General features: G+C 40.0%; 1 protein-coding gene across 1 annotated transcript in view; it reads right to left on the bottom strand.

The window, feature by feature from the left end:
- The window catches only part of LOC121989705, a 36,880-nt gene extending 22,343 nt beyond the window's left edge, over nt 1-14,537 (bottom strand). Inside the window, exon 1 of the mRNA XM_042543900.1 lies at nt 14,484-14,537. Within this exon, the coding sequence (XP_042399834.1) occupies nt 14,484-14,487 (4 nt within the window). The 5' untranslated portion in view covers nt 14,488-14,537. The remainder of the gene's footprint in view (nt 1-14,483) is intronic.
- Between the last annotated feature and the right edge of the window lie 553 nt (nt 14,538-15,090).

Raw genomic sequence — 15,090 nt, 5'->3', positions numbered from 1 at the left:
GTTATCAATATGAATTTTTTTATACCAAACTTTTTAGTATATGATATACAGTATATAATTTAAAATATGTACGGTATCACTTTTAACATCTTCAACTTGTGGACTCCCACATTTCGTAAACTTTCCATGCTCATGTTCCAATGGATCCGTAAGCTAAACTTAATTCTTGGCCACTTGTCCCGTCTTTTCGTATTTTGACATTCTTGGATCTCTTGGGTAGAAACATCACAATGTTTCATAGGGAAATCAACATGTTATCCGAGCTCCAATATCTAAACTTGAACTTCACCCCAGTCAAAACACTACCAGTAGAGTTGATTAACCTTGCTAATCTCAAGTACTTGCTTCTGAAAGGGACTCGGAATCTTACCCAAGTACCCAAGAGAACAATATACAACTTACCTTTGTTGAAATTGTTATGAGAGCAAGTACATTGACAGGGATCGGATTGAGGAATTTAAAGGATCTTGGAAATACATTGCAATTACCATATACTCAATTGAACGATTGAACTATACCACAATTATCTACATGGAAACTCCAACTAGAAAACATAAGAGGCTTGACTAATCCAAGTCAACTATTTGAGAGAACCATGAATAGCCACAACACAAGGCAAGATCTTGAAATACTAGAAATTCTAGATGCCATTATTGGTGATAAATTATCAGTTACTCGAAGCAATGAGGATCATGAAGAAGGCCTTGAATGTTCAAGAGATATAACATTTATTGGTTGTCGAAGATTTACAAGATCTATTCAAATAAATCCTTTAACTTTATTTCCTTTTCTAACATAAGTTTTAGACCTTTTCCTTTTATAAGACAAGTTTTAGATAAGACATTTTCTCTTGAAAATGTAGTTTTATTTTAGTTTTATTTTAGACATTTTCCTTTGAAAATATCGTTTAGGTATCTATTTAAAGAGACGTTATGTAATTTTGGAAGACAAGTAATTTCCCTTTTAGTTAATCAATTTCATTTGATTATTGGAGGTTGATCCCCTCAAAGTGATCACCCTATCCCCTTTTCCATTTTTCTCTTTCGATTTTTCAACGTGATAGGCCCCCGGGTTCCTATTAACTTGGTATTAGAGCACGTTCACTTCATCATCGCCCTATAGTATCTTGCAGCAACTTAACAAGCGCATGGTCATAACCCGACTTCAAGAGAAGAAAATCCACTTTGATATGACGACCGGAGGATCTCATCTTGATGCCAAATGGGCTATGGAGTTTGAAGCTGAGCACGAGACAAGGATGGATAAACTCGAAAAAACTATGACATCGTTGGTCACAATAGTGGAAGAATTGAAGGATCGTTTAAAAGCATATTCCAACTCAAGCATACTAATCACAAGGGAAATAAATCAGCAATCTCGACAACAACAATATGACCATAGAGCCAACTCAAATGAGGATCGAGAGCACAACCTTCCACGTATGAAGGTAGAATTTCCTCGCTGGGAGAACAACGATCCGATTGGATGGATTTCAAGGGCTGAAAAATATTTTCGCTTCCACAGCACACCGAACTATCAAAGGTAGAATTAGCATATCTATAAACCTCGAAGGCGATGTCATCCAATGGTATGACTAGCTTGAAGCATGCCATGGACCTCCAAAATGGGAGGAATTCAAAGAAGAACTCCTCGATTTGGTCCCTCCGATTATGAGAATGTTGATAGAGAATTGGCCAAAATTCGTCATACTACAACTGTACTGGAGTACCAAGGACGATTCAAGCGACTCTCTAATTGAACTCATGATTGGTCAGAAAAGCAATTACTAGGCACTTTTATTGAAGGACTTGCCTTGATATACGACGAGAAATAAAAATGAATCAACCCCGCACCATGAAGGTTGCTTTAGCTTTTGCACGACTATAAGAATAGAAGATCAATGAGGAAGGAAGAAGAAATAATAAGGTAATTCATGAAAACACATCGCATTATTCAACACCCCATAGATTAACAAAAGAAGAGATCAAGGAAAGAATAGCAAAGGAATTATGCTGGCATTGCGATGAAAAGTGGCACCGTAGTCATCAATGCATACAAAAGAGGATAGTGATGATTGAACCAATAGAGAACTCCAAGGAAGAAGATTTCGATGAAGGTGAAACACAAAATAATATCAACGAAGTACAATATGACTCTATGGTAATATCAATTCATGCCTTACAAGGACTACAAACTCCGCAAACGATAAAAGTAAAAAGGATTCATTAAAACAACCAGTGATGATGCTTATAGATTGAAGAAGCACCAACAATTTTCTAGACTCAACCTTGGCAAGCATGCTTAGACAAAAAATAGAGCAAGCATTTACATTTGATGTTTAGGTGGCGGATGGAAGATCACAGTAGTATTAAAATTTTCTTACCAAATTATGAATTAATAACAAATCAATTTTTTTACCCCTAGATAGATGTGATATTATACTTGGAGCACAATGGTTGAGAACATTAAGAGACATAATATACAATTTCTCTCAACACAATGCGCTTCTAAGACTAAGGAAAAGAAGTTTGTATCATAGGCAAGAGACAAGATACTATCACATCAATTAGTAGTTATCAAGCAGAGCAACTATTAAAGAAAGATTGCTCCATTTTTCTCATGCAACTCTCCATCAAAAAGTATCCTAAAGCAAATGTTAGGCTTTATCGCTACCCTTACATACAGGAGGAAATTGAGAAGATTGTACAAGAGATGCTTCAAGCTGGTATCGTTCGCCCAAGTGTAATTCCATATTTTTCTCCAATACTGCATGTACGAAAGAAAGACGGAAATTGGCGAATGTGTAGATTACCAGGCACTCAATAAAATTACAGTGAAAGACAAGTACCCCATCCCCATCATTGATGAATTACTTGATGAATTAGGAGGTTCCTCATTCTTCTCAAAGTTGGATCTTCGCTCAAGTTTCCATCAGATAAGAATCCATCAACCAGACATTCCAAAAACAACCTTTCAGACTCATGATGGTCATTATGAATTTTTAGTCATGTCTTTCGGTTTAACTAATGCACCTTTTACATTCCAAAGTTTGATGAATGATATCTTCAGGCCTTACCTCCGTAAGTTTATTTTGAATTTCTTTGATGACATCCTTGTTTATAGTTCATCGTTTGAAGATCATTTGCATCATCTTTATAAAGTACTCACACTTTTGCGTCAGCATTCTGTAGGACCGTTGGGCCGGCTAGAAGGGGGGGTTGAATAGGCTAAAAAAACAACAAAGACCCTTCTCGAACTTTCAACAGAACACTTGCATAAAGTAGATTAGCAGTAAATAAAAAGCAGAAAGAAGAGGCTTACAACTTGACTTCGTTACAACCAAGGAGGTTGTTAATCTAAGGAATGAACGTGCACTAAAATATCTCCTTTAGGCGGAGAAGCCTCTTACAGCAGTGAAAGCACAAAAGACAGAAGCTAAACTAGAAAAGAAGCGCACAAGTGTTTGGAATGTAAATTTCTGAGTTGATTCGAAGCTTCTGGACCAAGGCTATATTTATAGCCTTGGTCGGGGCGCCTGGAAGGGTTCTGGGCGCCCTGGGGGATAAAATTTATCCCCCAACGTTCAGATCGAGTCAAAGCTCGATCTGGTCAAAATTCAGGTTCCGGCGCCGGTTGCCCGGCGCCGGATCGAGTCAACTCGGTCGACTTTCGTCGGGTCCTCTCGCCTCCCGACCCGCTGATTGGGTGATCTGCCATCCAAAGGGCTCACCCAAACCCAACTTCCGGTCTTCTCAAGCGGGCTTCCTCCTCGCCCCTAATCATCGCTGTTCCCTTCTCGTCCACGGCGTGCTCATCCGCAGCTTCGTCCCTGACGCACTGCTGTCGTCCTTCTCGCTGCGTCTCTTGCTCCCGAGCAATCTTCCGCTCCCCGGAACCACCACACGCTTCCTTCTCGTTCGCCGGTGTACACTCTTCCCGTGCCGTCCTTCTCGCTGCGTCTTCCGCTCCACTACCGTGCTCCTAGCTCCCCGCACACTTGACACAATGTTAGAACGACAAGATTACTAACTTGTTGATCACACCAAAACAACCTTGGGGTTCCAACAATCTCTCCCTTTTTTGTGTGATCAACCCAAGTTAAGCTAGGGTAAAATAGACATTAAATAAAATTAAGTAAATTAACTTAATTTGTAATTTAAGTACAAAAAGATAGAAAAAAAATTTAATTAAATCTATCTACCTCCCCCTAGACTTATACTTTCCCTTCTCCCCCTTTGATCACAAAAAAATGGGGTTCCAAGAGAAACAATCTAAGGGTTAAAAACTTAGTAAATTAAAAAAAAATTCTAAGTTAAAAACAATTTCTAAGTAATTTGAGCATAAATTTCTAATTTTAGAAAAAATTTTAACTTAAGAAAAACATAAAAAATTTCTAAGTAAAGATTATTTTTGAAAGAAATTTTTCTAACTTAATCATTTGAGAATTTAAAAAAAATTCTAAGTAGAAAAAAATGACTTTAGTAAAAAAAAATTTTAAGTAAATTTCTAAATTGAAAAAAATATTTTAAATAACCTTTTTAAAGCATTAATTAATTCTTGGATTAATGCTTTATTAGTAAGTTAATTAAACATTTATTTTAATATTTTGGCTTCCAGGTCGTGACGAGGCACTAGGCTTTCTTGGTTATTGAAGTAACAACCACTTCCTTGACAAAGCCTCATAAAGAAATTATTTGTTTAATTTTCTTACTAAAAGCGCTAATTTTAATTTTAAAATTAATTTAAGCATGACTTCGGAACTCAATATAGGTTCCAGCCTACTGGATTAATCAAAAACTATTTAGGGACATTTTCTTGAAATGTTCTTAATTTGTCCCGGATGATATTTAAAGTACTAATTTAAATTATTAAATCTTCTAAAATTGGTTTTAGATGAACATGCATAGTTTTTCAAGTTATCTACTTGAATTTTCAAATCATCATTTTCAAGTTTCAATTTTTCATTTGCTAGTTTTAATTTATCTAATTCTTCTAAGGAACAAGACTTAGCTAGAATTACTTTTAAATTTTTATTTTCATTTTCTAATTTGCATCAATCTTTTGTTAAAAGTTTAACGAACTTAAACATTTTATCGGGAGGAAGAGGTCGTACCTGACTTACCTTGTCGATCTCGTTGTCTGTTTCTCCCCCTGAGCTGTTGCTTTCTTCCGACGTGTCTCCCCCTTCATCGATGCTCTCGATGCTCATTTCGAAAGAGCTTGAATCGCAGTCGTCGTCTTGATGACTCGCCATCAGTGCAAGTCCGGAGAATGCTTCGACTTCCGATTCGGACGACGTATCGTCCCACGTCGCCTTCAGGGCCTTTCGTTTCTGGATAGGCCTCTTACCCTTCTCCTTGTCTTTGTTCTTCAATTTGGGGCAGTTGTCCTTAACGTACCCTTCTTCGTCGCAGTGATAGCAGCGGATTGTCCTTTTCTTTTTCCCCTGCAGATGGTTAGTAGATCTAAATTTACAAAGTTTCTTGAATCTTCTTGCCATTATTATCATTTCCTCGTCGTCGAGAGAAGATTCTGATTCAGGTTCGTCTCTCGAAGCTTCAGGCGACGTTGTTATTGGGCTCCCTTATTCCTGCACATTTCGACTCATGCACTTCAAATGTTGAAAAGAATTCTTCTAATGAAATCTTTTCTAAATCTTTAGAAATGTAAAATGCATCTACTAATGATGCCCAATTGGTATTTCTAGGAAAGGAATTTAAAGCGTACCTGAGCGAATCTCGGTTACTTACCTTTTCTCCGAGATTCGAAAGTCCGGTGTTAATTTCTTTTATTCTCGAGTGCAGATGCGTGACTGACTCGTCTTCCCCAAGTCGCAAGCTGGTGAGCTGATTGCGAAGCAAATCTCTTTTGGCGAGCTTGGCTTTGGACGTCCCTTCGTGCAGCTCGAGGAACTTCTCCCAAAGTTCCTTCATGAAGTTGTAGTTGCTGATTCAGTTGACTTCTTGTGGCCGAAGAACGCTCAGCATATGGTATTCTGCTTTTCCGTTCGCCATGTAGTCGGTCTGCTCCTTTTTCGTCCATTGGTATTTTTCTTTTCCCTCTGGAGCTACAAAACCAAATTTCATTATTAGAATTAACTCAAAATCTGTTGTAAAAAATACCTGCATTCGCTTTTTCCAGGTAGTGAAGTCCCCTTCAAGTCCTCCTGAAGCGTCTCGGCTCTGATACCACTTGTAGGACCGTTGGGCCGACTAGAAGGGGGGTTGAATAGCCTAAAAAAATAACAAAGACCCTTCTCGAACTTTCAACAGAACACGTGCATAAGTAAATTAGCAGTAAATAAAAAGCATAAAGAAGAGGCTCACAACTTCACTTGGTTACAACCAAGGAGGTTGTTAATCCAAGGAATGAACGTGCACTAAAATATCTCCTTCAGGCGGAGAAGCCTCTTACAGCAGTGAAAGCACAAAAGACAGAAGCTAAACTAGAAAAGAAGCGCACAAGTGTTTGGAATGTAAATTTCTGAGTTGATTCGAAGCTTCTGAACCAAGGCTATATTTATAGCCTTGGTCGGGGCGCCTGGAAGGGTTCCGGGCTCCCTGGGGGGAAACGTTCAGATCGAGTCAAAGCTCGATCTGGTTAAAATTCAGGTTCCGGGCGCCCCGGACTGCTCCGGGAGCCCTGGGCTGGTCCGGGCGCCTCGGATGCTGAGTCAACTCTGGTTAACTTTCGTCCGGGTCCTCTGATCAAGATCCGCTTGATTGGGTGAACTCTATCATCCGGAAAAGGGCTCACCCGAACCGAACTTCCAGTCTTCTCGAGCGGGCTTCCCTCCGGCTTCTCGTCCCTCTGAATCGTCGCGTGTTCCCTTCTCGTCCGCCGGCGTACTCATCCGCAGTGTTCGTCCCTCGGACGCACCGCGTGCCGTCCTTCTCGCTAGCTGCGTCTCTTGCTCCCCGAGCAATCTTCCGCTCCGGCTTTCGTCCCTCAGAACCACCGCACGCTTCCTTCTCGCTAGCTGCGTCTTCCGCTCGACTACCTGTGCTCCTAAGCTCCTGCACACTTAGACACAAGGTTAGAAACACACAGGACCTAACTTAACTTGTTGATCACACCAAAACAACCTTGGAGTTCGAACACATTCTCTTTCTGTGAAAAGAGAAAAGTACAACTTTGGGACAACTAAGGTGGAATACCTTGGTCATATTGTAAGCCAAAAAGGAGTAGCTACTGATCCCTCAAAGGTGCTAGTTATGATAAAGTGGCCCACCCCAAAGAGTATCAAGGCATTACGTGATTTTCTGGTCTCACAAATGCATTTAGATGGTGTTTTGAAGCAAAAAAAGGTATTCAAGAATTTAAAGGAGACTATAATGACAACACTAGTTCTTGCACTACCTAATAAACAATTTGTCCCTGAACCCGATGCATCCGAAGTTAGAATTGGAGCAGTACTTATGAATTATATGATACCATTCAAGAAAATATTCCAGAGTTTATTGCTAAACAAAGGACAAGGTTGTTTTGAAGGGCAGTGGAATGATAGGATCTTTTAATGGATCTATTCAAATAAATCCTTTAACTTTATTTCTTTTTCTAAGATAAGTTTTACATGAAGGGGAGCCTTGGTGCAACGGTAAAGTTATTGTTTTATGATCAAAAGGTCACGGGTTCGAATCCTGAAAACAACATCTTGTAAAAAACAGGAAAAGGCTGCGTATAATGGATCCTTCCCCAGGATCCCGCATGGCGGGAGTTTTGTGCACCGGGCAGCCTTTTTATTTTAAGATTAGTTTTAGACATTTTCCTTTTATAAGACAAGTCTTAGATAAGACACTTGTTAGGATCGGTTGAGCTAGAGGGGGGGGGGGGGTGAATGGCTCACTTCTTTTGCTGACCAACTTTGTTTTGCACAGCGAAAATCTGAAGGCAATGCTAACACCGGTAGTTACTTGGTATCCACCTCCTCAAGGAGGTGACTAGTCCAAGGATCCACACCACTCACACTCTTTCACTATCAAAAACCCTCCTTCTCGGAATCACATCGAAGGTGGAGAAACCTTAACAGAAATACACCTCTCCCTTTTCTTCAAAATAAATATCACAAGCGCTACAAAGAAGAAGTAGAGAAGGATTACAAGCTTTAATCAGCTTCTTCTTTGCAGGTGAGATTTCAGTACGTAATGGAGAGGAGCTTGAACCCTTTGCTTTGAATCTTGATCACTTGAGAGCTTTCAAAAGGCTTGGAGAGCAATGGAACAGTATGTTTTTCGTTGTGTATGGTTTTCCAGTTTCTTCCCGTGTTTTATACGTTGAGAAAACTAGCCGTTTCTCACGCCGCCGTCGCCGTGGATCGATTGAGGTTATATTCCAATCGATTCACAACTAACCGTTGGAAGTCATCGCGTCAAGATCGACGGTGCAGATTCTTTTATTTGACTTGGATCGATTGGGGGCAGCGTTTGAATCGATTCAGCCGCTTGCTCATGAAATCGCAGCTGCGTGAATCGATCGGCCGATCGATTCAGTTCCTTGAATCGATCGGATGATCGATTCAGACAGTCCGCACAGAATGTTCATGGATCGATCGGCCGATCGATTCAATCCCTAATCGATCGGTGATCGATTGAAACAATTTTGCACAGAATGTTCACGGATCGATCGCCGATCGATTCGGTTCCTTAAATCGATGATCGATCCAGACGCATTCTGTGCTGCACAGAACCTTACCAATCGATCAGCCAATCGATCGCTTCTTCAATCGATCGGTGATCGATCTGTAGGCAACCGCCGCATACCCATGTCGAATCGATTTTCCAATCTCGACGGTGAGCCTATCACACATAATCTTGTGACTTGCAGGAGTTTCTCTTGCCAGAATCCTCCACCTTCTTGGACTTCTCTTGCCTTGCATCCGTCTTCTGACCTGCAAGAACTCTCTTTGCCAAGAATCCAGTCCTCGACCTTCTTGGTCTTCTCTTGCATCTGGTCTTCTGACCTGCAAGAAACTCCTCTTGCAAACTCACAATGCATGTTAGTTCCACCGTATTAACCTAAACTTAAATAATTGTCAACACATTGAAACTTCCAGGGCATGATTGCACCAACAATCTCTCCCTTTTTGATGTTTGACAATCTATTTAAATTTAGGCTAATTTCCAATAATGATTGTAGCTTGCTGAAATAATAATTGCATAATTGCAGTAAGCTTGATTTTAATTTACTGAGATAAGCATAAGCAATAAGCATAAACTTCAACATAGATCTCCCCCTTTGTCAAAAATCAAAAGCAAATAACTCCCCCTCAATAAGTGCACAAAGCAAATACGATAAATCCAAGGAATGCTCCCCCTAAAACACACATATATCAACAGAACATAACAACACTGAAATGTAGAATCAAAAGGAGAGCGTAGCATAAAAGTATATCATACATTCAAAATAAAAGAGAGTTCACAAAAAGGACCCCAGAACAACCATCCATACAACAAGAAAAAAATACATCATATAGGAACATAAAACTCGATAAGCTCGTCTCCAGGAGGGGTGGGATCAGGATCAGCAGCTGGAGCGGACGTAGTAGCCGGAGCAGGAACCGCCACAGAGTCAAGATCAGGGGCATCCTCAGCAGGAGGAACAGGGGCGGTGGATGGACCAGACTAAGACGGGTGAACCGTCACCCATGAGCCCACTAAGTCCACTAGTGTATCCAGAGTCCGCTGCATCGAAGTCTGCTGCTGGACCACGGTATCCAACGTGGTACGCAGGCTGGCTACCTCCAAGGTCAGCTCCTCAAGGCGAGTGGAAACCGTCTCCTCCAAAGTCGGAGAAGCTGGCCCTTGGAACTCCTCCTCAGCCTCATCCTCCGCATGAGCCAAGGCCTGTGCATCCCCCCTGTGGCGAGCCCGGGGTCCCTCCCCAAAAGCACGGCTATCGATCCATCGAACTCCAGCTGGACCACCAATCAGACCCGACTTCTTGAAAGAGCGGGAAGAAATCCGAGAATAAGCCACTGTCATATGCTCCAGCCGTCCCCGGGAGACATCTACCTTCTGGGACGCCAGCCAAACTGTGATAAGATGCCCGAAAGGCATATGTATCGTCTGCTGCACGGGCTGGGTAAAATGAATGATGCAATGAAAGATGTTCAGAGCGATGTTGATGTGACGAATGGCATAGAGAGCAAACATATGAGGCGGTCGTAGAGTGGCTAGGGCACGAGAGGCAATGGGGAAAAGACAGTTGATGATCACTTTAAACAAAGCGGCATTCTCAGCCGATAACTCAAGAGAAGAAAACTTAGTGATATGAGCATCTGGCCCATCCGGACGAGGACGACCAAAGAAGAACTGATGCATGGATACAATACTAATATGCTCAAAAGGTGGAGGCAGCTCATCGGGAAGATTTGGATAAAAGACATTCGAGATAAGATTGAAGAATCTCATAAGAGAAATCCAGGCTCCGTTTTGCAACACGAGTGCGATAATTTACACCATCTGAAGTGTGTAAATTATTATAGAATTCGGAGACAAGACCTATATTGATGTCCCTCTCACAAGTCAACAAAGAGTCAAGTTTATAATGCTTGAACCTATTATAGGTATCAAAACAAGAAGATCTATAATATTGCAAATTCACTGATCTAGGGGATATAAGTTTGAAAGCATTTTTGGTGAAAGCTTGTTGCATTGTAGCATTTGGAAACCTAGGGTCAGTGGGAGGTTGAGGACGTGAGGAAGGGACAGACGACCCTTCGCCCGATTCACGAACCTTTTGTTTCTTTCTGTGGGATAGAAAACAAATGCACGAGATGCCCAGGGTTGACAGTGAACAGGAAGGAATGCAAGTAATGCAAAGATTCAAGGGTAATGCAAGGAATGCAATGCATGAGGGATAATGCAATGCATAAAGACACAAAAAAAATACAGATTAGGCAAAAATAAGAGCAAAAAGAGCAACAAGGAGTAGAGCAAGGAATGTTACCTAGGGTTAGGGTTTGGAGTCCGCATCTTGTGTGAGGACGTGGAGACGAGGAAGGGAGCTGCCCAGTGCGTCGAGAGAGAGCTGGAAGAGAAGTGGAATAGCTCCTCTTCGCCGGAGAAGCACGCCGGAGTGACGAACGAGACAGAGGAAAACGTCGCCTGGGAAGTCGCCTAGGGCAAGACCGCGTCGAGAGAGAGAAAAGAGGAAAAAGAGTGAGGGGATCGATTCGGATCTAAGGGTTTAAAACGGGTTTTAGGGTCTCGATCGATCGACCGATCGATTGAGAGTAAATGAATTGATCGGTCGATCGATTCACAATGCTTCTGTGAAAATCGAACAGACGGCTGAATCGATCCATAGATCGATTCAGACGCCTTCTGTGGAAAATCGACAGGGCGTCTCAATCGATCCATTGATCGATCGAGGTTCTCTGAATCGATCCATGGATCGATTCAGATGCCTTCTGTGACCGAGTGCGAGCCTCCCAATCGATTGAGAAGCCTGATATTTCTGCACTTCTGACGAACTTTCAGAACCCAGATTCGACCAAAAACAGAAAATTGTACATTACTCCAAAAATCACGAAATTTTGCATAGACACTATATGTGTCCCATATTATCAAGGAAAAATAAATTTTAATAAAAATAAACTCATCTTAGTGAAAACTTACACAAAACCACAAATTATTGAAAACTTCAAAGATATGAGGAAGTTTGTATCTATCTTTTTCATAATAATCCCCATCCAATAACACACTTCAACCAATGTTTCAGAAGTGAGTTGTTATATGGTCAATTGAAAATTTCCAATCATAATCGTAGGGCAACGGGCACATGAGTTGTACACTTGCTTTCCCTATGATTGGACAAATGAATGTTTCATGTGAAAATCATTTTTCTTGGCCAACTTAATGCATCATAACAAGCATTATGATCAAGATAAATGTTCCTAACCTCTCACCCCCATCTAAATCACACAAAAAAGATAACCCTATGTGTTTGTGAGGGGCAAAAATTAAGGTGAAGAACCCAAAGGCTCTACCTATAAAGTGACCATGAAGGGTTTGATTTAATCAATACAACACATTCTCAATTCTCTTCTAAGAAAGCTAAATTCAACTTCGGGAAGAGGTTTGGTGAAGATATCGGCTAAGTTAGATTTTGATCCAACATAATTTAAAATGATATCACCTCGAGTTACATGATCACGGATAAAATGATGTTTAACCTCTATGTGTTTTGTTCTTGAATGATGAACGGGATTTTTTGTTAAATTGATTGTACTCACATTATCACAAAGTACTTGAACATTGTTATAGGTAAGTTTATAGTCTTCTAGAGTATGAGTCATCCACAATAATTGCGATACACATTCTCCCATGGCAATATATTCCGCTTCGGTTCTGGAGAGAGCTACACAATGTTGTTTTCTACTTGACCAGCTTACTAAAGAGGACCCTAGAAATTGACAGCTACCACTAGTGCTTTTGCGATCCAACTTGCATCCGGCATAATCGGAATCGGTATAGCCCACTAGGTCAGAAGTTTCGGTTCTAGGATACCAAAGACCAACATTTTGAGTCCCCTTGAGATAACGAAGAATTCGCTTAACGGCGCTCAAATGTGACTCCTTGGCACAAGATTGATACTAGCCGTGAGATAGACCTACGGCACACACTATGTCGAGTCTTCTTTCCCTCAATGTCTTTATCTAACTTAGTATTTGTGGCCAGGGGTAGATATTTCCTTTGCATTTTCCATTCCAAATTTCTTAAATAGCTTTTTGACATATTTGGATTAATGAATGTAAATGCCCTCTTTTGTTTGCTTAATTTGTAATCCTAGGAAAAATGTCAACTCACCAACCAAACTCATTTCGAATTCACTCTCCATGTGATTAATGAATTCATTTAAAAAATCTTTATTTGTGGAACCACAAATAATGTCATCTACATATACTTGGGCCACAAACAAATCATTACCATTATTTTTCAAGAATAGAGTAGGATCAATTTTTCCTCTATGAAACCCTTTTGATACTAGAAATGTTGACAATCGTTCATACCAAGCCCGAGGAGCTTGTTTTAGTCCATATAAGGCCTTTTAAGTTTATATACATGGGTTGGACACTCCAATTTTCAAATCCATGGCTGCTCAACATATACTTCTTCTTTATTACACATTTAAAAATGCTAATTTTACATCCATTTGAGCGGCAAAGGCCAACATCATTCTAATTGACTCCAATCTTGCTACGGGTGCATAAGTTTCATCATAGTCCAACCCTTCTACTTGATTGAAACCCCTAGCGACCAATCTAGCTTTGTTTCTCACCACTATCCCTTTATCATCAAGTTTGTTCCTAAAAACTCATTTTGTATCAATAATTGATTTGTTGTTAGGCCTAGGAACTAAATCCCAAACTTGACTTCTCTCAAATTGAGATAATTCATCTTGCATTGCTAAAATCCAATCTGGATCAAACAAGGCATCATCAATGATTTTTGGTTCTATTTGAGATATTAAGGCAACTTGACTTCCTTCATTTCTAAAGTAAGATCGAGTTCTCACTCCTTGAGTAATGTCTCCTACTACTTGATCTACGGGATGATTTACATGAGTCCTAGTAGGTCTTGAGTCTTGATTTGTTATAATTTCGGGTTCAAGTGGCAAAGGTTCATTTTTCTCACCATCACTTTCTTGATATTCTTCTCCTTGATGATTTACCTCATTTAGTGTTAGTTTTTCTAACTCAAATTGTAATTCTTCATCGTTTGTTCTTATAGAGTTTAAAGAGCGATTTTCTTCAAATACAACATTTAGTGATTCTTCAACTAGTTTTGATCTTTTGTTGTAAATTCGGTATGCCTTGCTATGACTTGAGTAACCTATAAGAATCCCCTCATCCGCCTTAGCGGAAAACTTTCCCAAGTGATCCTTGGTGTTTAGAATATAGACCTTACACCCAAATACTCTAAGATGCTTAATTGTAGGTTGTTTACCAAACCACAATTCATGAGGTGTTTTTCCTAGAAACCTATGTATTAAAGTTCGATTTTGGACATAACAAGCCGTATTGATTGCTTCGGCCCATAGGAAACTATGTAGTGAATATTCATTTAACATGCTCCTAGCGGCCTCTTGTAACACCCTATTTTTCCTCTCAACAACTCCATTTTGTTGAGGTGTTCTAGGGGTTGAAAACTCATGTTTGTAGCCTTTTTCCATACAAAAACTTGTGAATCTATCATTTTCAAACTCACCTCCATGATCACTTCTTATTTTGTTTATCTTATGAGCCTTTTCATTTTCTACTCTATTACAAAAAGCAATCAAGGTATCTAGAGTTTGATCCTTATGTTTCAAGAAAAATACCCATGTATATCTAGTGTAATCATCCACAATCACAAAGCAATATCTACTACCATTTAAAAAAATATATTTGCTACTATCAAATAAATCCATGTGAATGAGCTCTAAAGCATTTGAAGTACTTACAACATTTTTACCTTTATGAGTAGCTTTGGTTTGCTTACCCATTTGACATGCATCACATATTTTGTCCTTTTGAAACTTCAACTTTGGCAATCCGTGCACTAACTCCTTCCTTGAGAGATTTTTGATATTCTTCATGTTGGTGTGAGCGAGTCTCTGGTGCCAAAGCCACGTCTCCTCTTCTTTGGACATGAGACACTTAGCAAACACATTAGTAGCACCAAATAGTTCAACTTGATAAATATTTTCTTTTCTATGGCCTATGAGAACATTGGTGTTTAGTTCACTATGTTTGACTAGGCATTGAGATGAGTTGAACTCAACTCTATACCCCGAGTCACATAGTTGACTAACACTCAAGAGATTAAAAGCCATGCCTTTTACTCGTAACCAATTTTTTATTACAAATTTCTCGGAAATTCTAATATCTCCAATTCCTATAACTTTTAGCTCACCACTATTACCAAAAGAAACGGTACCTTTACTTTTGTGTCTAAATGATGAAAATTTTGATGAGTCTCCCGTCATATGCTTAGAGCATCCACTATCTACGAACCATGTTGTTGGATGCTCCCCCTTTGCGCATGCCTGTTTAAACACGATGAACCAAATGTTTTGGTACCCACACTTTGGGTCCGGTAGCATCAA

Source organism: Zingiber officinale, chromosome 6B (genome assembly GCF_018446385.1).
Source record: "Zingiber officinale cultivar Zhangliang chromosome 6B, Zo_v1.1, whole genome shotgun sequence".
Classification (NCBI taxonomy): Eukaryota; Viridiplantae; Streptophyta; class Magnoliopsida; order Zingiberales; family Zingiberaceae; genus Zingiber; species Zingiber officinale.
Note: the sequence above shows the minus strand (reverse complement) of the source record. Positions and strands in the feature narration are given on the sequence as shown.